The sequence below is a fragment of the Vanellus vanellus genome (assembly GCF_965231255.1).
Source record: "Vanellus vanellus genome assembly, chromosome: 10".
In the NCBI taxonomy this organism is placed as follows: Eukaryota; Metazoa; Chordata; class Aves; order Charadriiformes; family Charadriidae; genus Vanellus; species Vanellus vanellus.
Window position 1 is genome coordinate 651,548 of NC_138915.1, and position 22,137 is coordinate 673,684.

The 22,137-nt window shown below is 58.4% G+C and overlaps 2 protein-coding genes across 2 annotated transcripts; one reads left to right on the top strand and one right to left on the bottom strand.

Annotated features, from left to right (window-relative positions):
- Nucleotides 1–539: 539 nt before the first annotated feature.
- On the top strand, nt 540–6,248 carry SASH3 (SAM and SH3 domain containing 3; the record flags this gene model as incomplete). Its single annotated transcript, XM_082488264.1, has 8 exons — nt 540–593; nt 3,059–3,154; nt 3,415–3,564; nt 3,632–3,776; nt 3,852–4,009; nt 4,179–4,385; nt 4,696–4,846; nt 4,964–6,248. 8 exons carry the CDS (start codon nt 540–542, stop codon nt 5,149–5,151), a joined length of 1,149 nt encoding a protein of 382 aa, XP_082344390.1. The 3' UTR covers nt 5,152–6,248.
- A 1,737-nt stretch (nt 6,249–7,985) lies between these two features.
- Nucleotides 7,986–21,970, bottom strand: ZDHHC9 (zDHHC palmitoyltransferase 9). Its single transcript, XM_082488298.1, has 10 exons — nt 21,927–21,970; nt 21,328–21,620; nt 13,044–13,204; nt 12,298–12,456; nt 11,216–11,353; nt 11,011–11,059; nt 10,622–10,724; nt 10,355–10,458; nt 9,649–9,817; nt 7,986–8,805 (listed from the first exon to the last, which is right to left on the bottom strand). The coding sequence occupies exons 2-10, from the start codon at nt 21,492–21,494 to the stop codon at nt 8,701–8,703; spliced, it is 1,155 nt and encodes a 384-aa protein (XP_082344424.1). The 5' UTR covers nt 21,495–21,620; nt 21,927–21,970; the 3' UTR covers nt 7,986–8,700.
- Nucleotides 21,971–22,137: the final 167 nt, after the last annotated feature.

Below are 22,137 nucleotides of genomic sequence, written 5' to 3' on the forward strand. Positions count from 1 at the left end.
TTTCCCTGTGGGGGCGGTGAGCCCCTGGCGCAGGGTGCCCCGAGGAGCTGTGGCTGCCCCATCCCTGGAGGTGTTCAAGGCCAGGTTGGACGGGGCTTGGGGCAACCTGGGCTGGGGGGAGGTGGCCCTGCCTGGGGTCAGGGGGGGGACTGGATGGGCTTTAAAGTCCCTTCCAACCCAAACCATTCCATGGTTCTATGAGTGGGCAGGTGGAGTGGGCATGGCGGTGGGGTTGGGGACCTTCATCCTTTGCATGAGGGGGATGCAGTGCCCACCAGCAGCATCCCCGAGGGGTGGAAGGGTGCAGGCAGGCATCCCCGCCCCGGGGGCCCCGGGCAGGGCAACAGCTTCGTGGAGGGTTTCCTTCCTCCTGCCCCAGCCTGCGCACCCGCCAGCCACCACGAGCTGCGCCGCTGCAAGCACCTCTCATGTGACCGCCGGCTTCCTGTGGCGCTTCCCGGCCTCGGTGCCGGTGCTTCGGTACGTGCCGTGCCGGGGGCTGCCTGAACGCTGCACCATCGCCACCGGGACCCAGCACCATGCTGCGCCGCAAGCCCTCCAACGCCAGTGAGAAGGAGCCGGGACACAAGAAGGTGAGCGCCGGCAGCGCCCGGCTGCCCTTGGCACCCGCTGGTATCCCTGCGTGCCCAGCAGCAGCCGAGCCCAGGCTGCTCACGGGATGCTGAGCAGGGAGCCCGGGTCTCGGGGGGCTGGGGCAACCGTGGGGCAGAGCCCCATGGGGCTTTGGGGGCAGCACTGCCAGCACCCCATCCCTGCCACCGTGGCCTCGCCGGTGCGTGGTCCTGGCTTTGTCCTGCGCCCTGCTCCCACCCCGGCTTGCAGCCTGGTGGGATGGGCCACCGGGATGCACAGACCCCCAGGGTCAGCATGGGTGCAAGCCGGGGTGCCGGTGAAACCCGTGGGGCTCTGCCGTGGGGGGTAACATCTCCCCCTCCCCATGGATCCCCACAGCGTGGGCGGCCGCCTGCCATTTCCTGCCGCGGGGGAGAACGGCCACGGTGCCGGCGCGCGGCTCCCAGCACGGCCCCGCAGCAAGGTGTCTGCGGTTGAGGCAGCGCGAGGCTGCAGCTCCGTCACGTGCGTCGGCCGCTTCCTCCGGCAGCACCACAGCGAGGGTCGGGAGCCACCGGCAGCACCGGCTACCAGCACCGCGGCCTCTCGAGCCCCCAGCACAGCAGGGCCGTGGCGGGCTGGCTTTGGCAACAGCGCCTGGTGCCGCGATCCTGCCCGTGGTGGACTGACATCCCGGCAGAGCCGCACGCCCACGGCGGCTCCTCCGTGCTGGGAAGCTCCCAGGGGAAATCTGGGTGAAGCTGCCCCTCCCTGTGCCGGGGATGGCCCAGCAAGCCCGGCGGGCCCCGGCGGGCATCCCCTGCCCTTGCCCAGCTGCCACCGCCACTCTCACTTCCCTCTCGCTGCCATGCTCACCACGGGGGCCCGGCCACCCCAGCTCCATGGGCCCCCGCTGCCAGCCTTTATGGAGCTGCTTTCGCCCCCCGGCCCTGCGGTAGCACCGATGCCGCAGCTTTCCCGGCTGTGACGGGGGGCAACGGGCACGAAGCTGTTTTATTTGAGGGGTGCAGGGAGAGACCAGAAGGGTTCAAGCCGCCCAGGTCTGGTGGGTTCAGGGGTGCTGGGGCCAGAGCGGGGCAAACCGACAGCGTCTCCTCTGCGTGGATGCACCAGCTGAGCTGGTCCTGCTACGTAAAGTCACAGCGGGGATGGAGAAGGGTTTCCCTCATCCAAGCCAGCCCTCCATAAAAAAACAGCAAAAATAAGTAATAAAGGAGGCTCGGTTGAGTTGATAAAAGGGAGGAGGGGACGGCGCAGGGCTGAGAGGGGCCTCGACTGCCTCCAGCGCAAGCAGGAGCTCGGGGCGGGCAGAGCATCTTGAGAAAGGAAATTGCTGCGTTTGCGGTCGAGGCGAGACCGAGCGCCGCTGTGTGCGCTCTGAGAGCACCGGCAGCCGGCAGCGGAGCTCGCCCAGCCCCCAGCACACGAGCCAGCTCCCACGGCAGCGCGGGTGCCGGGCTCCCAGGGATGGGGGAGACCCAGGACTGCGGGGCCGTGCAGGGACCCCGGCTGGGCGGCACCAGGGGTGCTCCTGGCATGGGGAACTCCTTCCCACGTGGGACAGGCACCCGAGGACATGCAGAGGAGGGAAGGAGAGCCAGGGAGGCAGGCAGGGGGGCACAGGGAAGACTGGAAGAGGCATTGGTGGAGGACCGAGACCTAAAATCTGCTTCGGTGGCTTTGGCACAAAGCTGGGGCTGAGCTTCATGGCACTGCTGGCAGGGGAGATGCTCTCTGGGCTGTGGGAGGACGCTCGCAGGCAGGAAACATGGGCAACTTTCGGGCCTGGAGCTGAACATGACAGCAGCAGCGCGGGCACGGCCGCACTCGTGCTCCCAGCTGCTGAAAATAGCCTTTGGCTGTCAGAGACTGGCAGGGAAGGGAGGGACCGACCCACGGCACGGCCACTGCAGGAGCAGGACTGAGCACAAGGCGGGTCCCACTCTGCTCTGGTTCCCAAAATCCCTGGCGTGAGGGCTGGGCCAGCGCAGTGAGCCCCCATTTGGGCGCTGAGCGGAGCGGCTGTGTTGCAGAGCCCCTGTGTTTTCCCAGCAAGCGCCCAGCCTGCGTGCCATGAGAGCGGCACGGCGCGGTCCTGGGCTGCTCCCGGCTCGGCGGTGCTGTGCTCAGTGCCGGAGCACCCACAGCGGGTGCTGGAGCCGGGGCTCTCAGCACTGCTCGGTCCACAACGGCACCGAGCAGCACCACGCTGCACAGCACCTGCCACGGGAACGCTGTGCCAAGTGACCGTGTGTGTGCCAAGAGCGATGCCGGGTCTCGGCACCCCCGGTCCCAGGGGCTCACAACACATGGCGGCTCTTGGCGGGGCAGGAAGGGCCAGGCTGTGCCAGCCAAAACACTCCTCCAGCAGCAGCATCGCCCTGGGGCTCCTCTGGCAGCAGGGGGGTGGGAGATGGCACAGGGGGCATGGGGAGAAGCCCTCACACCTTTCCGTCTCCCCCAGCTCTCCCTCCAGCGCTCCAGCAGCTTCAAGGACTTTGCCAAGTCCAAAGTCAGCTCGCCTGCGCCGAGCGAGAAGGAGTTCAACCTGGAGGAGAACGTGAGTGGCTGTCCCCCCCGCGGGGCAGCAGCACCCCCTGCCACATCCCACTCCCCCGAGACCACCTCCCCGCCGGGCACAGCCCTTTGCAGAGCCCATTTCCCCAAACTCCTGGTCCTACTGGTGGCCCACATGCCGTGGAGCAGCCCCAGCAGGATTTGGGGTCTCGCTCACCAGGGGAGCCCTGCAGCCCTGTGTGGCCCAGCTGAGGTTTGGCTGGGGCCGGGCGGCTCTGCCTTCACCCTCCATCCCTCTGCCAGATCCCCGAGGATGAGTCCAGCAGCGCCAGCCCCGACGACGCTGCACGGAGCAGCGGAACGAAGCTGGGCAAGAAGTGGCGGGCCGTCATCTCCCGCACCATGAACCGCAAGATGGGCAGGATGGCCGTGAAAGCCCTGGCTGAGGGGAAGGTGAGCGGGGCGCCAGGGCAGGCAGGGGGCAGCTCCCCCTCCCTTGGCCTGACCCCAGTCCCCCCAGCAGGGAGACGTGGAAGAGGAAGGGTCCCTGTGCCCCCTGTCCCCAGCTGGCAGCATGGAGGAGCCGAGCCACGAAAAAGTGCCCCTGTCCTACCTGGAGATGGAGGAAGACGGGCACCCATCCATCAGCCGCCAGCTGTCCAGTGGTGAGCCCAGCCCCGGCAGGACACCGGCCCTTCGCCCCACAGCCGGGTCCATCCTGACCTCCCTCCCCTCCACAGGCAGCGAAGTTTCCAGCCCCGGCCCCGGGGTCAGCAACCGGGACAGCCTGCGGCTGGAGGAGAGCGGTCCAGCCTACACCGGCCCCTTCTGCGGCCGAGCCCGCGTCCACACCGACTTCACACCCAGCCCTTACGACAAGGACTCGCTGAAGCTGCGGGTGAGCCACGGCAGGGCCAGCACGGGGCTGGGGAAAGCTGGGGCGAAGGGCAGGACCAGGGTGCAGGCACTGGGGAGGGAGGGTGGCTGAGGACCCCCCTGGGGGGGCAGATGTCCCCAGCTGTCCCCAAGCCCGTGTCCACCTCCACCCCCCATCTCCCTTGGCCCAGAAAGGGGACATCATCGGCATCATCGAGAAGCCGCCCGTGGGCACCTGGACCGGGCTGCTCAACAACAGAGTGGGCTCCTTCAAGTTCATCTATGTGGACGTCATCCCCGAGGAGACGGCCCCCGCCCGCAAGAGCCGGGGTCCCGGCAAGAGCAAGCGGCCCAAGCCCAAGACCCTCCACGAGCTGCTGGAGCGCATCAACCTGCAGGTAAGGGACGGTGGCCTGTGGGGGGACAGCAGCACCCAGCACAAGCCCAGGGTGCCAGCAGCAGGACCACCCTCCTCTCTGCTCCCCCTCATCCCTGTGGGTCCCACCACTTCATGCCCCTGCACCGCTGGGGAGGCAGGGAGGACACACAGGGCTTTTCTGGATGATTCTTGGGTGAGTGCCGGCCGTGGACTTGCGCCAAGGCGGTAGCCACGTGGCTAGCACTGAGGGCCAGGCGGGGAGAGCCGGGGGAGCCGTGCCGTGCTCTGCTCACCTCTCCGCCGTGCTGCCCGCCACCCTCCCACCCCAGGAGCACACCTCCACCCTGTTGCTGAACGGCTACCAGACCCTGGAGGACTTCAAGGAGCTGCGGGAGACCCACCTCAATGAGCTGAACATCACGGACCCCCAGCACCGTGCCAAGCTGCTCACAGCTGCCGAGCTCCTCCTGGATTATGACAGTAAGAATTGGGGGGGGGGGAGGGATTGGGGACACCCCACGCTGACCATGGCCCCCGCGCCAGGCAGCCCCGGCAGCAGTCTCGCTGCCCACTAACGCCATGATCCGGCTCTCCCAGCAGCGAGCGAGGCAGAGGAAGGCGACAGCTCTGAAGTCCAGCCTTCGCCCTTGGAGCCCAAGGGGGACATTCCCCGGGACTCGGGCTGCTTCGAGGGATCGGAGACCCTGGACAGCAGCCGGGAGGAGGCCGAGCTGGGAGGTCCCGAGGGGCAGCTGCGGGCGCTCTCCCTGGCAGAGTCCTCCTGAGCCTGCCCTGCCTGCCGGCACTGCCCTGCCGACAGGCAAAGCCCACAGCCACTTCCAGCCTGGCCTGGCAGCAGGTCTGGGCTGGAGGGGATGGCTGTTCCGATGGGGAATGACAGGGAAGCGCCAGCAGTGGGACCCGACAGGTGCTATGGACAGCTTGGCCCTCAGTCCCCCAAGGCCGCCCCGTTTGCTGCCCCCAGGACATTTTGCACTGCGCTGCCTCGCACCGCTGCCCCGACACAAGTGCTCCAGGCACACCGGGGCACCGCGCTCCCTGCCGAGTGCCTGGATTGCCGCTCCTGGGTTTGCCCCACTTCATCCACAGCTTTAGGAGCTCCTCCTGGAGCCCTCGTCTGCTGGGCTGAGCACACAGGAGCCTGCAAGGACAGTGAGGTCTGCGGCAGGCAGGGCCGGAGAAAACCCAGCGCTGGGCAGCCGGGTGGGAGAGACCAGAGGTGCCACCGAGCCCAGATGTCCCACCGAGCCCAGCTCCTCACCATCAGGGAAGACACTCACGCTGCCTTCCTCCAGCGCCTTCCTTGCACTACCAGGGCACGTAGGGAAAGGTTTGCCGGACAGTTTGGGCTGTGGGGGGAGAGGCTCAGCCGAGCCGAGAGCAGCCCAGCGAGGGCACCAGGAGCCCTCAGCTCAAGGGGAGTCCCAAAGGCCACCAAGCCTGGGCCAGGGGGCCTACGACAGGGAGCAGGAGCAGCCACCCTGCTGCCCCACAGACAGACAGGTGCAGCAGGATGAGGCTGTCAGCACAGCCCCTTCCAGACTGCCAGACCGCCCCAAAGCACCAGCCAGGCCAATTACCCCCCCAGGGAAGGGGCAGGGGAGCTGCAGCCCAGCCGGGGCCCCGCAGAACCTCCCTGTGTGGGCAGGAGCCGAGGCAGGGGCAAGGGAAGGCATCCGCACGGGAGGGTGGGGCAGCCTGTACCACATTGACCGGCTGCTCCCCGGCTGGGGACGCCTACCCCAGCCTCCCTAGGCCAGCTCTGGCTGCTGCACAGGACCAGCTCCAGCGCTGTAGCGTCAGCCTTTGGGCACCCCAATTGTTCCTTTGCGCTCAATCCCAATAAAAGCGTGCAAGTTTGTTTTGCTCTGGCCTTCAGCCTGCTTCCGACCCGCCGGGAAGGCTCGGGGAGGGAGCGGGGCAGGGAGCAGCGTCTGCAGGTAACCAAGAGCTCCTTGGGACGCTCCCTGGCTGTACTCGCCAGGATTTGTCACCACAGCACCAAGACCCCTCCTTCACCCGCCATGGGGGGGACAGCAGGACGCAAATAAGACAACGCAGGTAAGAGACCCTGGAGCTGTGAGATATAGAGGCTGGAAAGCCACAGGGAAGGGGAAAGAGGCAGCTGGCTTGGGGAGGCGCAGACAGAGGCAGAGGCTACAGCTCAGCCATTTTTCAAACCAATTAAGTTTCCTTCATTGTTTTAAAATTAAAAAAAAAAAAAAAAAAGAAGAAGGAGGAAAGAAAAATAAAGAAACCCCAACCCTCGCCCTACCCCCACTTCCTTCACAGAGAACCTGAACAGAGCAGGCAGGAACCACAGGTGCAGGCAGCATCCGCGGCGGCCCCAGCAGGCAGCACTCAACACACCGCGTTAGAAAATAGATTAGTAAAACCAAAAAATAACACTTTTTCACAAGGAGTTTGAGATTTGGTCAGTAGCGTGTTGGGGCGGGTGGGAGAGGAGGGGTGCTCCCACCGCCGGCGGGGTGTGCGGGGCCAGGTGCAGCAGCCGGGGGCTGGTCCGGCTGCAGGGTGGCAGCGGCTGCGAGCCGGGCAGCTCCAGCCCCGCTGGCAGTGGGAGGCCCGAGCTCCTTCCCTGGTAAGCGCCAGCGGGGAGCAGCTGCAGGGACACTGAACCTGCTGCCGGAGCCCAGGGCGGCAGCTCTGCCCTCTCACCCGGGAGAGGAGACCCTGACACTACAGGAGAGGGGGCAGCGCCGGTCGCCACGTTACCACCACTTTGCCCGCTGCCAGGCACAGCCCAGGTCAACACTGCGAGGGGCCAGGGAGGAGGAGCAGGTTGGGAGGCACACATCAGGCTCTGGAGGGGACAAGGCTCCCCGCTTTGCTCCACGCCACTGTCAAAAGCAGGATGGTGTACGCGGCCAGGGAAGGAGGAGCAGCAACTTCATGCTGCCAGGCAAGAGCATCACAGAGAAACAAGCAGGACTGCCCCGGCAGGACGTCTTCCACCTGCCACCCACTCACCACGTGTCTGCAGGGAGGCACAAAAGTACCCAGCACTCGTGGTACAGGATGGAGAACCGCCAGGGCACAAAACAGCCTTCCCACCATCACCATCCCCTCATTACCCCGCAGACATGAGGCTCTTCCCAGCGTGGCTGCCAGGCACAGGACAGGGAGTGCTGGGGTGGAAGAGGAGCCCTGCCACGGCACAGAGCTCTCCCACCACCACCCGGCCACGGCCTCTCCTCCCTCCTCTGTCAAGGAGGTGCAGATGGCCAACACCGCACAGCCAGTCCCAGGACAGCCAGCAAAGCCCAGGGAAGATTCAAGGCTCCGAAAGCCACTCGAGGATGGATGAGAAATGCAGGGCAAGGCAGGGGGGGTGGGGGGTGGGGACAGGGGGACACGATGACACAACACAGAATCGGGGCTGAGGTTCTGCAGAGCAGCAGCCGAGCGGTGTGCCACAGCCTGGAGGGCAAGGGGAGGGCACGCCTGCGCTCAGCGCAGGCACCCGGGAGCAAATACAGCCCTGGCATGAGCTGCAGAGCCAGCGGCACAGGCAGACCCTCCCCTGCAGCTTGATACACCCCTTCCACAACCGCTCTGCGGCCAGCATGGGGTGGAGACAAGCAGCAGGAAGACGGGCTGCCCCGCTCCTTCCCTCAAGCTCCGAGTCAGGCGTGAGCCCCGGGGAAAGACGGGAAGGAGGGCCCCCGCCACAACTGCTCTCGTGCCGGCTAAGTCACATGAAAAGAAGGAGCACGGGAAGGAAGGTACTGTAAAAATTGTTGCCAGCAGAACGCCTTCCCAGATGTTTTGGCCCTTTTGGCACCAAAATGTCTCCTGACAACCCCTGCCACGTTCACCAATAAAACAATGCCACAGATTAGAGGAAGGAGGGAGGAGGGGAGAGAGAACGCTACTGCCAGAAATTGCTTTCCCCTTCCCATCAGGATTCCTCAGCAGTAGGGAGCAGGCCGACCCTAACGTCGCTTCTGAGCTGCTTGACCACAAGTCGTCTTGTCAGAGAGTCGGGGCCAGACGGAGCGACAGCCCCGGCCACCGAGCCGGTATTTAGCATCCAGGACAACCTGCAGAGCAAGAGGTCCTGCCTCGGCCTGCAGGCAGACCAGCCTCGGTGACCAAGGCGGGCCACTCGGGCTCGTTATCCTTTGACACCATGCAAGGCCAGCGCCAGCCCACACATTGAGGTGAATAATGACTAAAGCAAAATGGGCATGAGGAATCATTTGCCTGCCATCCAGCCCATCTCCTCCTCTCCTCTATCACATCCAGCTTTGATTAGACAAAACAAGAAAGTTCTCCCTTTCAAGCAGATGCTAGTGCTCTGCTTGCCCAGCGTCCTGGGATGGGACTGGGAGCTCCCCAGACGTTAGCTGCTTCTCCTCTGGCACCTCAGCATTGCTCAGGGATGGAGCAGGGACCTAGAGAGAGAAAACAGTAATGACTTGCACGAATACACCCCAATACAGAGCATCTGTTTGAGCACACACTCGGCCCCACTGCCCTGCCCCCGCCTCCAGCTCCTCCAGGCAGAGGTCTCAGCTGTGCTTGGGAAAAGGAGAAAGTGTTTTGCCACCAAACAGGCAAAACAGCAGCTTCATGAAGATCTGGAGCACTGGACTACTCCAGCAGAAGCAGTCTGGACTGTTTCCACCAGAGAAACAGCAGCTCATGCCCAAGCAGGAGTGGGCCCAGCCATTTCCCACCACATTCACAGAATAATTTAAGTGGAAAGGGGCCTCTGGAGGACTCCTGTCCAATCACATCCTTAAAGCAGGGCTATTTTCAAAGACTGAGCAGGCTGCTTGGGGCCATACGCAGTGGGGCAATGGCTTTCCTCAAGGATGGAAATCCCACACCTGTGAGGGCCCTTCCCAGGGACAACCCTTCAGCTTGCACTCAGGGCCACAAGACACCTGCAATCTCCCGCCCCTCCTCAACCCCTCCTAGCCTCCATAAGTGCCAGGTCCTGGGTGCTCTCTGGGCAGAACGGACATCTCCAAAACCACAGCCAGCTGTGATTTCTTTTGAGGTTTACCAAGGAGCCAGAGGAGCCCAGCACCCTCCCAGCCAGCTCCAGAGAGACACTGGTTTCCAGGGCCAGAGCACAACAGGCTTTACATCAGCAGCCTCTCAGCAAGGCCCCAGGCTTTGCTTTGCTCCTGCTAAGCCATACTATCAACTTCCTCTCTGCTGGCCCAAAGCACTAGCAACTCCAAGCAGGCACAGCCCATTCACTCCCACCCGCAGAGGCAATCACTCACGGCACTCAGGTGAGGAACGTTGCCATCCTTCTGCTGAGAGCTGCTCTCCTCTGCCGGCCCACTGGTGCCCTGAGCAACGGTGGGATCTTGAGCGCTGGGCCCCCGTGGGCACGACTCCTCCTGAGCTGTGTTCTCCTCTTGCTGCAAGATGCCCCGTCTGTCCAAGACACTGCAAGAACAGAATCATACTGTCAGAGACCCACGCCTCTCCTGAAGCCAACTTCTTTTCCTGGCAGGAAAAGTGCTGGTGAAGACAAACATCAGGGAAAGGGGTTCCTCTCCAAAACAGGCTGTGCACAGCCCAAACCTAGTTTACAGTGTCTCTGTTCCTCCTGTGAGAACAGAGTCCCTTGGAGAGCAGCCCTGTTCAGAGTGTGGGAGCCCACCAAAACAAGCGCCCTGGAAAGAGCCTCTGCCCCATATGCTGCCCCAGGGAAGGGGAGCCACTCCTCCACCAGCTTCCCAAGCACATGGTGATAACGAGTACATCACAAGCTTTGAATCACTGAAGATATGCAAGGAAGGCAACACAAGACTTTCCTCCCCAGAGCATCCAGCCATGTCCCAAGTGACTTCCAGAAGCCCTCAACACACGCAGAGCTGGCAGAAGAGCAGCCAGTTCTTGCACCCAAGCAAGGAGAGCTCCTTTCGGTCCTGCACTGGGCTCTGGGGGCAAAAATGGCAGGGCTGCCCCTCGAGAGCTTACCTGGGGGGAAGAGGCCCACAGAGCACCTCACAGCAGTTCTTCACTATGTTGCCATGGCTGTAGGGATTCTGCACGCGGTTTTTCCCAGTCCAGGACCCCTTAATCTGCAACAGGCAGGGCACAAGCTCAGGTCTGCTCCACAGACACCGTCCCACAGAGCTCTGCCTCAGTCTGCAGGGCACGTCAGCAAGGTGGACGCAGCCGTGACACACCGAGGAAGTGATGAGAAACAGAGATGGCTCAGAGGAACAGAAAGACTCTACTTACATCTTCGTTGGTTGTCTGATTCAGTGCCACCAGGAAGGTGTGGAACCCAGTTAACCCCACCACCGACCACAGGGTGAAGAAACAGATGAGCACCTCCAGTACAGTGAGAACAGTTAAGGAGTGGAAACAGCCTGGGAACAGTCCCAACCCAGCTGTGTCATTACCCCAGCACGCTACCCTAACTTCTCTTCTTCTCCTAGACATGGTGTTCTGTTTTACCTTCCTCCCCAAAGCCAAAAAATTGCTCCTCACCTTGTAATCATGGGGGAAGATGCCCTGAAAGACTCCTTAGAGAAACCTGGGCATCAAGACTCCAGCCCCTGCATAACGCAACTCACACTAAACCCCAGCTTTGGAGAAGCCAACCCTGGCACACTGTGGAAGGATATGTCCCTGGGGTTTCCTTCAACGTGTTCAGAAACCCAATCTTCAGAGATTCTGAGAATACAAAGAGAGAGACAACTTTTTCTCTGCAACATCTCACCGAGTCCAGTTCCCTTTCCCACCCCATCACTTCTGGGTTCGCAACACCATCTGTATCTCCCCCTCACCCTTAGCCAGCCCAGCCTTCCACCTCTCCGCAGCCAGACTCACTCAGTGCTACGTAGACTATGTTGAAGGTGAAGATGTAGATGGTGAGGAGTGAGAGCGAGAGGATGAAGAGGTAGAAATAGCGGTAGTTCCTCTTCCCCACGCAGTTGCCCACCCAGGGACAGTGATGGTCGAAGCGCTCTGTGAAAGCGAAGATGGAGATCAGTGCTGCTCTAGCACGGCCCTGCCTGCCTCCAGATGCTTACTCCTGTGGCCCGAACTCAAAAATTGCCAAGGCTGACACAGACTCCCTGGGCCATCAAATCCAACCCTCTGCTAGCTCAGGGCCTCATATCACAGCCCCCTTCCAGAAGGGGAGGCCAGGTAAGAAAGTCCAAAAACGATTTACTGAGTTTTTTTGCAAATTAAGACAGGGTTTAAGAGCTTGGCTCCATGCAGTCTTCTCTCCCAGAGACCTGAGGTATAATAGCTTTTACTAAAGCAACACACAGGTTAGATGAAGGGCTGGGGGTTCGGAAGTTCTTATCTAACCCATGTGCCACTTTATTCCTACTAGAATAATTAGATGAGGGTTAAAGGAACTGCATAAACACTCACAGGGCAGGGAACCTGCAGAGAAGGAAAGGGATCCAAAAGAATGGGATTTCTTCCTTGAGAAGGGATGCTGAACATGAGCCAATTATGATATGCAAAAGAGCTAAGAGAGTGTCTGCTATGCAGCAAGTAGACCAAAACCCAGGGGCACTCAGAATCTTTGTGCCGATGCAAGGAGCTGCTTTCACACAAGACACAGCTCTCCACTGGAACTCTCTAGTCCAGCAAGGCCAGCAGTTCAGTGAAACTCAAAAATGGACTGCACATTTACACGGACAAGTTAGACTTAATGTCAGACTATTTATTGCCAAAGAAGTACTGGCAAAATGAACCACCTGGCTTCAGGTTCTGAGCAAATCTCAAGCTTAAGATGAGGCAGACTGTCCCTGTCTGTTCACAGCACACCACTCTCGACTCGCTCAGCAGGCGCAGCGTGAGAGCGAGACCGGGTGTAGATCTTCACCTGTTCTCTCCCAAAGGCTCTCACCTAACACTCAGGTGCGGGAGCAGGCACGGCCTCTTCTACTCACCCACACAGTTGTCGCAGATGCTGCAGTGAGAGGCACGGGGCGGACGGAAGATCTTACATGTGTAGCAATACTTCAGCTTCACTATCTGGTTGTTGATCTGGAAGTTTTTAATCCGCGGGGGTGGGCGCTGACCCTGTGGCACGGTCCCATTGGTGGCCTCTGAGAGAGAGAACCAAGTAGAGATCAGACCTGCCTGCTACAACACAACAGGCCTACAATGACAACTCACCTCCCTGCTTTGCCTACCAGCGGGATCAGAGCCTGCTGGGTCTAGAGCCAGCGGCTGTAGCTCTGCTGGCACAGTCCGAAGCCAATCTGGCAGCACGGAGGCAAGAAAAGGGATGCCAAAGCTTTCATGGGCAGATTGAGAGGGGCTGAGGGTGAGGGCGGTCACTGTACAGACCTGCCTCCACCACACTTCCTCTCTACCTGAAGGACCAAGGGGCCCACACCAAGCTTTCTGACCCCCTTCCCGAAAGCAAACTGAGTTTGTATGTACACAGCTACAAGAGAGAAAACAGCATGCGAAAAGGTTCCCAGGAAGGGAAGCAGGTCCACCACACCGTCTTTTTGAGGCTCAGCCAAGTAGAATTAGCCAGCAGGTGGTAAGATGCCCCATTTGGGGCAATCCTCACTTCTGGAAGGCCAGCTGGGACGAAAGGCTCTGCAGAGAATGTAGCCTGTAGATACGCCAGAAATACAGAGGCTTTTCCAGCCATCACCAGCTCAGCTGGCTCCGCACTCACCAATCTCCATCTCGATGAAGGCTGCCTCGTCAGGCAGGGCTCTTGGGATCACCCCAGGATCACTGAAGCTCGTCCGCAGGAGCGTGGCCATGGCAAACAGGAAGAGGACTGCTGCAAACACGGGGATGGCTGGGGACAGCTGGACTGCCAGGTACCGACACCTGCAGAGAAACGTCAGGAGGCGATGAATCAGACTACCGCAAGGTCTGCCTGAGCCAGGGCCTGAAAGCCTGGCAAGGCATCAGAGTCCAGACTTTTCTGAACACTGGTTACATCTTGAGAAGAAAGGTTGTTCAGCACTTCCTTCTGATCCCACCACCACAGAGGAACACCCCTGGGGCAGCTCATGTTTTTAACCAGGCAGGCACAGCACACTTTCCCACGTTTTGTTTTGTTTCCAGCTCCCATTTTTCTCAGAGTCACAGGTAACGCCAGAAACGCAACCAGGCAGCTAGAGGGGTCTTGCCTAGAGGACACCCGCTGCAGCCAGCTGCCAAGGGACGGACCATGCCTCCAGGAGAAGTGCCCAAGGCCCGGTCTGAGAGCCCACCACTGGAGAGAGCTGGAAGGCACAGAAGCATGTCAGAATGGTGGGAATCTCTGGCTGTCCCCTACAGAGGCAGCAGCTTCCAGTACCACAGAAATTACTTTCCAGGGATGAACTGTGTTCTGTGCTGCTCAGGAATGGATTCAGGTGCAAGTGCAACATTCCTGTGCAACACGCTGTCTGGCTTCCTTTGACTCTTCTGAGGTAAAGGACTCGACAGCTCCAAACGAAGTAGAAAGGCTCCTGCCCCAAGACAACCCCAGCTCGAGAGCGGAAACACAGCGTAACGTTTGTTTGCTTTATAAATACAGAAAGGTCCAATGAGGAATTTATGTCGCTAATCCCACTGATTGAGGCAGTGCAAAGGGAGCAAGGAGATTAATCTCACTGTGGCCCGTGTCTCTTCAGCACACCCGCAAACACGTCTCCACGGGCACCACAGCACAGGCTGTGCAGAAAGCCTGTACAGAGTCATGGTTTAGAGACATACCGGGCTGAAAGAAAACATATTTTTACCCCAATTCCTTCAGAAAACCCCATTTATGTCGGGATGAAGTTCCTATGGAGGTTTCCCATGGTTTAAGGGAAACCCCACCCAAATCCCAACGCTTGGGCAAAACTTCACCTCTCCTTGCACACCTTGCTTTCTCAGTTCCTCCTAACGAAGCTGGGAACCCAGGCTTTCTAGTGAGCCCTGACTCCACAGGGGTGGATCCAACCCAGACTCCTGCTCCCATCCACAGTTGCTCACCAAGAAAGCATAAGGCTACTGTGGTGAAAGGCATGGGATTATCCTCCCCAGTGGATCCATCATCCTAAGCAAGGAGATTTCTACGACATTCGTAGCATTAACTATTTAATTCTGGATAGCCTTCCCACCCATCGCTTTTCCAAACGCAGTAAAGTTTCTGGCTCCAGCTGGTTCCTTTGCAGCACTGAATGCTGCAAGCCCACCATCCACTGCAGGAGGCTCACCAGGCTTAATTTGCCATTGCTAGACTCCAGCGACTGTTCCCTGCGTGCGACAAGGTACAGAAAGGGCTGTTTACTGAGGCTATACAGTACGCTTTGGCCACAGCTGCAACACGAAGTGTCCACAGTGATGCACAGGACCCATCCCCTAAACCAATGTCACTAATTTTAGACACTACAAACTCTGCAGTTATTCCAAACAACACAACCCTTACAGTTACCTGCGTGCAGAGCCCTGTCTACATTTGAGGAGCCAGGCTGAGCGGCCACAGGGCCGAGCTTACTGTCTGTAGGCAGCCTAAGATAACTTTGCTTTCCTTTTGCAAGGGCAAAGTCTAGAAAGAGAACTGCAAGTCAGTCAGCGATTAAACAGAAACCTTGGATCCCGTTTTGGGAAGGAATATGGGTTTATTCTTCTAAAAAACTGGACAGAGTCTGCCTCAAAGGACTGCAGCTTGACCCTTGTCCAGCTGACATGACAGCTTTTATAACTGTTGTAACAACACGAACATATTACAGGCTTAAAATGAATTCATGAACTGTGTTAAAGCTGAGCTGAAACCGTGCCAGAGCTCCCAGCCTCAGATGTACACTAACACCTTATAAGTTTCTTCAGTGTACTGTCAGCCAAGAGATTTATTACCTGCAAGCACATGATCCGTGCCGGGTGTACTCTCCCAGGCACAGACCTGAAAGCTTTACACAGCAGCACTCAAGAATAAACGGGATCAGTCCCTGCAGCAACCCGTGCGGTCCCCGCTCCATCTGCGTACGAGCACGAGCGTGGGATGTGACTCACTCCCTGCTGACCATTTCCTATGCATCTTTGTAAGGAAACCTGCCCTTTGGGGATGCAGCAAGTCCTGCTGTCCCTGAGGCACAGCAAGAGTGGCCTCAAGATTGATGTTACCACACCGCAGATCATGGCATGGGAATAGGAAGAAGCCTGCAATTTTAGGACATGAAAGAGATGAGTGTGCAACCATCCTCCCTGTTGTGGCAAGGGAAGCGGCACCATCCAACTGGTATCCAGCCCTTCCACCCAGCTCCCAGCCTGGCACAGGCACAGGGCAGGATAAGTCCCCAATTCAGAGGACTCAGGGAGAGAAGCGATCCCAGACAGACTGCCTGTCTGCCCAGAGATGGGCAGGGGGGAAGGACAAAGCCGCAGCAAACACCAGATGCCTGCTCTCCTGTCTGATGGGGAAAAGATACCTAGAAACTCACACAAGGAAGTATTAACGCTAGGTCCTTCAGCCGCCATTCACTGAAGCGCATGAGATGTCTGCTCAGCGAAGCCATTGTCCTATTGTCGTCGTCACTCCGGCATGAAGCAAACATCCAGGCGCTGTGCTGGACACTCAACCCCGTCACTCAATCGTGCCCTGGCACAGCAGGGGCTGAGCAGCACCCTCCTGCTTCCCCACAGAGCAGGGCTGGCAGCGCTGCTGCAGCCCCTCAAACGAACACGGCCTGGAGGCCAGGTCAGAGATGCGCGGGCAAGACAAATTCCCACTGTGCTGAAACTGCACCCCGAGACTCGACACCAAGCCCACCGCGTGCCTCCCGTCCCTCCCTTGCTTTTTGGAAGGGTTTTTTGGGGAACACGTCCAGTCCATCTGCCACGGCAGAGAAAGCCAAGTGCTGTCCAGAGCAGCTGAGCAACAGGTAAGGTAAGCACCATGTGAGGTTCTGAGTTGGTACTCACTAGCGCTGGGGAGACTTTAGTCTACGCCTCGTCTACACCATGATTACGCTCAGCAATTCATTTACAGTCCTAAGTAACAGACATTTTAAAGATCTTTTGTTTGGGAAAGCTGAGAGTCAACAGAGACATACTGTTGGCATGTAAGGATATGGCTCCTCCTCCACTCCCAGTGCAATATCTGTGTTCTTGAGCATTTTGTCATCTAATAGCAGACAATAACAGCACTATCACAACTCATCATCATGGGGGACGGGGCAGGAGGGGCTGGGGGGGGGTGAGAAAGGCTTAAACAAAGAGATCATCAGAATGGAGCAGGAGGGGGGAGCAGAAAGAAGCAGCAGCTGGGAGGTGCCACGAGTTTACGGTGCAAGGACTGCCTGACTGATTATTTTGCGACGACTTCAGAAGGTCTGTTGTAACCAGCACATTAAGCAAAGCTCTGGAGGAAGGGGAGAACACACTAGCCCTGATGGAAGTGGACTTCAGCCATGGCCATCAGGCAGCACATCTCACGGCCAGGTCCCTCCAGGGTTCAGCGCAAGCTCTGCTGTAAAATTCATTCACATTTCACTTGCAAATCACCTATTTAACTTTCCTAAACTAACGCATAACCACACCTGTACTTGTCCCGATGCCAGCGAAGTGAAGTGGTGTCTTTACCAAATGTCCAACCATCACCAGAGCACTTACAGTCATCTGCATCTCCCAGACCTGGGACGATTTCCAGAAGCTGATGTACTTGCGGTAAGCGTGGAAACAGTTGCTCCGAAAACCTGGGTAACCGCTGCACTGCAATGCTACAAGTTCGGGGCCCTTTCCCAAGCAGTAGTCAGGCAGAACTGGCGCTGCCTACAGAAACTCTCCCGTCTGTCAACAGCGACGCAGAAAGTGCTCACTAGAGACCCAATTCAAGCGCAGTCCCACTGCAAGCACACACCACGTGCTTCCAACCCAACCAATGCAGCAACTGACTTTAGGCAGGAGGCGGAAAGGTTATGCCGACATTATTGCTTTTTTCCCAGCTACGCTCAAATCTCAGCACAGGAGGGATGAGAGCACCCCGAGATCCGCGTGGGGAGTGGCAGTGGTGGGGACATGCAGGCTGCAGGAAGAGCGAGCTGTCTTCTGAAAATGAGCCCACAGACAAGAAAAAAGGCATGCAGTTCAAAAACCCAGGAGCAGCCACTTCACCCAGAAACACGTCTTCACGAGCAAAATAAGCTGAACTCTGGATACCAACAAGTTTACCTCTATCGAGAGAAACTATAACTACTAAAAGTGCCAATCAATTTGTGTGTAAATTTTGACAGTGTTTGACATAGACGTAACCAGACGTAAAAGCTGTCTCAGAAGCACCTCTTTTTCAGTGCAAAATCTTGGATCTTTGGGGTTTGGAAAAAAAAAATAAAAAATTAAGTCACCTGAAGGGTCAAGCATAGTTTTTTTCAACTCATCAGAAAACAAATTTTAATCTCTACATAGCTAAGAAGGTAGGAAAAAAAAAAGTGATAAACACGCTTGCTTATTGGAAAAGCAAACAGCAGCCCTTTTCCGCACTCAGGAGCCTGGCATTGCAGGCACTATCTTGCCTATAACATTTACAAATGTTGAATGTTCCTGCTGAAAAGCTCAAGACAAAAGAAATTCAGATCTCTTGCAGCTGCTTTGGAGAGCTGAATGGAGAACTCTTGCTTCAGGAGGGCCATTACGGACATGCTGGCAAACTGCAACGGAAACCCCCAGCAGCCAGAGAGAGGATGCTACATCCCATCATCTTAATTCCCAAACGGATTTCACTAATTGCTTTACCTGGGCTTCTCCTCGTGCTGGAATACCAAAAGCATAGTTAGACAACCAAATGCCCTATCACAAAACCTGACAGACCCAATAAGTGTCTGAAATAACTCCAGGAGGATATTAAACAGAATTTTGTGTGACACGTTACAGTCACAGATTAGACCCAATTAAATATAGGTCTCGGACCCTGCAGGGACCAGCCTCAACCCTTGAGCAGCAGGAGCTGCTTTCTGCCAAGGTGGTGGCGAGAGAGGTGCCCTTGGGCAGAGGACTCCGCTCCTGCAGAGCACTTCCCCAGGAGCCAGTACTGCTCCACGGCCCTCTGCTTTATCTGGGAGGGAGGAGCCGGCTCTCCAGGTACAGCACTGATAGCTCAGCCAGCCCGCTGGGGCCTGCTCACTCCCCGACAAAAACACTTACCCGATTCCGACCACGGCTCTGCGGTCTAGGGGATAAAACCACAAAAATTCCCGCACGTGGGGCTGAGGTGGCTTCAGACCATTCAACTACAGACGCAGCAGATGAGCCGATGGCATCGGAGCTACTTGGGAGGGAAAAAAACAAAACCACCACCACCAGCAGCCCAAACAGAGAGGCTGTCATTTCACGGCCGAGGAGGACTCTTTCAGGGAGGAACATGTGGCTTATCTCATGACGCGCGATGCCAGTCACTACCGGCTCTCCAGCAACAGTGTTTGCAATCAGAGCCCAGCCAGAGCAGCCTGGAGGGTGAGGATCAAACCTGCACTGGCTCAGATCGCGTAGCGAGACATTTTCTGGCTTCAGGCATCCCCTAGCCTTGTTTAGACAAGGTGTGACTGCGCTAGTGATTCAGCTGAATGAAATAAGCATTCACAACACAGGCACCCCTGCAGTGAGCATACAAGAATTAAAAGGACTCCTCCACCCACCACAGTCTGGTTCTCTCCAAAACCAGATCCTAACAACCCAAATTGTTCCACTGTACACAAACTTTAGGGGGGAAACCATGAATTTCTAGGCTAGTGCCAAAGGACCCACCAAAAGTTGAAACAAATGGATAACACAGCAAAAAGATCAAAGCTGAGACCCTTGTGCAAAAGCATCCTAACGCATGCAGAAGGTATACAGGGTAAGCAGGACTCTCAAGCAGCCAAGCTGCTCGTCTTCTCAGCTTGGGCAGTGAAGCGGAGATGTTGTGGAGTGTTTCTGGATGGGAAGGCAACACATCATCCCTATCCCAACTTCAAAAATCGCCAAACAATTTCAAAACAAACGCATCTCTTTCAAACAGAAAACATTAAGGCGTTGTGCTTTGACAGGATCAAACGGCTATTTTCCATTTTCCCAGACTTTTCCTCATCTCCCCAGTTGAAAGCACTCAGCCGATTCAACTAAAATTCAGAGATGGCTCTGCTCCCAGCAAAACATCCCCCAAGCCAGCGGGCCCGGCAGAGACCACCCTCGAGCTCTAGGCAGAAGGCACATCCTGGGTGTCTCGATGCGAGCAAGGACGCGAGCAACCCCGCCGCAGGCCTCTGCCTCCTGGAGCACGGGAAGGGGCTTCTTGAGGAATTTCCAGTCACCCACTGCGCCCACGGCAAACTAGCCATCATGCCACCGGCTCTGCCGACACGGCCTAGGGCTGGAAGGCAGCCTTGGGTCGCTCTGCCCCACACAACCACGGCAGGCGAGGGCAAACGTGGCAGAGCGGGATGCAGCTTCGCTCTTCAGCTAAGGACAGGCTCCGCAGGGAGTGAGAGCAATTATCCTTCGCAATAAATGTTTCTGGAGCAGTAATAAGTGTTTCTGGAGCAGTAATAAGTGTTTCTGGAGCAGTAACACTTATTAGTTCTTCCTGCAAGGCAGGAAGTCTTAGCCCCGTTTTTCAGATGGCAGAAATACAAACAGCAAAACAAACGGTGGTGTAATTTCATACCTTTGAATTCAGACTGAGTCAGGGATAATTTGGGCTTTCCGGACTTGGGAGCCCCAACACCTTGCATTACAGTTGTACGGCACCTGCCTCCAAAGCTACACGACTAAGCAGAAAAACCAGTCTCATACCTGACCAAGACCCAACGTTAGCCACTTCATCGCTGCCGTCGGGATGTGGCAAACCTCAGCAGACTGTTCCAGAAAGCCCTTTCCAAGGCTGCCAGCAATATCCGCTAACAAGAGGAGCTAGGGAGAGCAATGCCGGGCCAGGGGAAGCTGAGGGAAGTTCCCTGGTCAGGGGAAGATGTCTAGGAGGCCTGAATCTGGGACAACCCCTTTATGTACCCGGAGGAATAGCCAGGGCATAACCAGTGAGCAGTTTCTTCTGCTTCTTTCCTGGTTTAAAGAGCTTTTGTGTTACCCAACACTGTTTAGGACCTTGGCCTCCCTAAGAACAACATAAACATGCTGACGGAGACAGAGGAAGGAAAGTTTCACAGTTGTTTAGCTGATCCAAGCTCATCCTCAAACCAGGCAAAAGGGGCGGTCCTGTCCCCTCCCCACAACATCAGATCTCAGGCAAACACAGGCTTTTTTCCCCTCTTTGTTTTTTTTTTTTGTAGGATTAGTCTAAGGCCAGATCGGTTCCCTAACCCAGCTCACAGGGGAGAGCTGTGGGGAAGGGGCAGGCCCTGCTCTTTGGCAGCATCCAAGACTTCGGCTGCAGGTCTTGAGGCTGCTGAGCTGATCTAAAAGGGCGGCCGGATCCTCTCCAAACATCAGGGCTCCAGGTCACCGGAGTGTCTGCTGTAGTGCAGCACTCTGCAACACCCAGCTAGCAGACAGCTGCAGGGCAGGTTGGATCAGTGCTAAACCCTGCTGCCACCAAGCTCACTCCTTTTTTTGTTAATTCTCCAGCTGGGTCACCTCCTTCATTGGGCTGACTTGGGGGCAGGGACGCAGGCTGGGCCCCGCTGGCCTCGGCTGCTGCAGCAGCAGTGCCCTTGCACCCCGGCTATCCCCAGGCAAGGAGCAGGCGCCCCAAACCCCCATCCCCTCTGGCCATGCTCAGGACAAGGGACTGCAAGTCCCAAACACAGGGAAGCACATGAAGACCCAGCGTCACACCGCAGGCAGAGCCAGGGGAAAGCTCCATCATCCCCCAAAACCTCCAGGGTCACTCTGCTGGGGGTGCAGAGACAGATCCTGCCAGAGAGCCCCACACCGTGCCGGGCTCCTCTCCGCCACCCTCCCCTCCCTCTCCCGAGGCCGCCGGGCAGTCGGGCCCCAACCGAGCCCCGTCCCGGGGCCATGGGGTCAGCCAGCCACCACAGGGAACTCACTCGAAGGCGAAGAAGAGGGCGCAGGTGCCGAGGATGAGGAAGAGCGTCAGGTAGAAGATGCCCTTCTGCCGGGCCATCATGATGCGGCCATCGCAGCAGAAGGTGTTCCTGCCCGGCAGCTTCTCCCATTTCCGAACCACCTTCTTCCTTGCCACCATCACCGACATGGCGGGGGCCGTCACTGGGGCGGCGGCGGCCGCCACACCTCCAGGCGCTGCTGCTGCTGCTGCTGTTGCTGCTCCTCCGCCGCCCGCGGCCCCGGCATCATCGGGGGGGGGGGCTCCGTCGGGGGGCTGCGGGGAGAGGGAGAAGCACCTCAGCACCGGCACCAGGAAGGGGGGGGGGGCACGGCGGCCGTCACCATGGCAACCCCCGCGCCCCGGGAGGGGTGTCGCCATGGAAACGCACCGGGGAGGGGGGATGGAGAACCGCCGGTACTGAGGGGAGAGAAGGAAGGGGGGCGGCGAGGCCTACCGGGAGGGGACCGGGCAGGGCGGCCCCCGCCCCGCTGCCGCCCCACCGGAGACCCGACCCCACGAGGGGAAGGGAAAAGAAGAGAAGGGAGAGGAGGGGAAGGACCCCACGCCGCCGCCGCTCACCCCGTGCCGGTGCGAGCAGCACCGAGCCGGGCCGCTCCGTTCCCTCAGCGCCAGCGGGAGGGGCCGCCACGCCCCGCGCCGCCGCTAGAGGGCGGGGCCTCGCCAGCCATTGGCCCCTTCCGCGCCCTTCGCCCCGCCCCGCCGCTCTCTGCTTTCCCATTGGGCCCGCGAGACGTCATTCTACGGGAGGCTCCATCCGCCCCGGTGCGGA

Excerpts from the sequence above, each read along its gene's own strand:
- ZDHHC9 (XM_082488298.1), bottom strand. The coding sequence starts at position 21,494 with ATGTCGGTGATGGTGGCAAGGAAGAAGGTGGTTCGGAAATGGGAGAAG. Across the intron at positions 13,205-21,327 it reads GCCCTCTTCTTCGCCTTCGA|GTGTCGGTACCTGGCAGTCC; the intron begins GTGAGTTCCCTG and ends GTTTCTCTGCAG. Across the intron at positions 8,806-9,648 it reads ACGTTCCTCACCTGAGTGCC|GTCCCTGCTCCATCCCTGAG; the intron begins GTGAGTGATTGC and ends TTCTCTCTCTAG.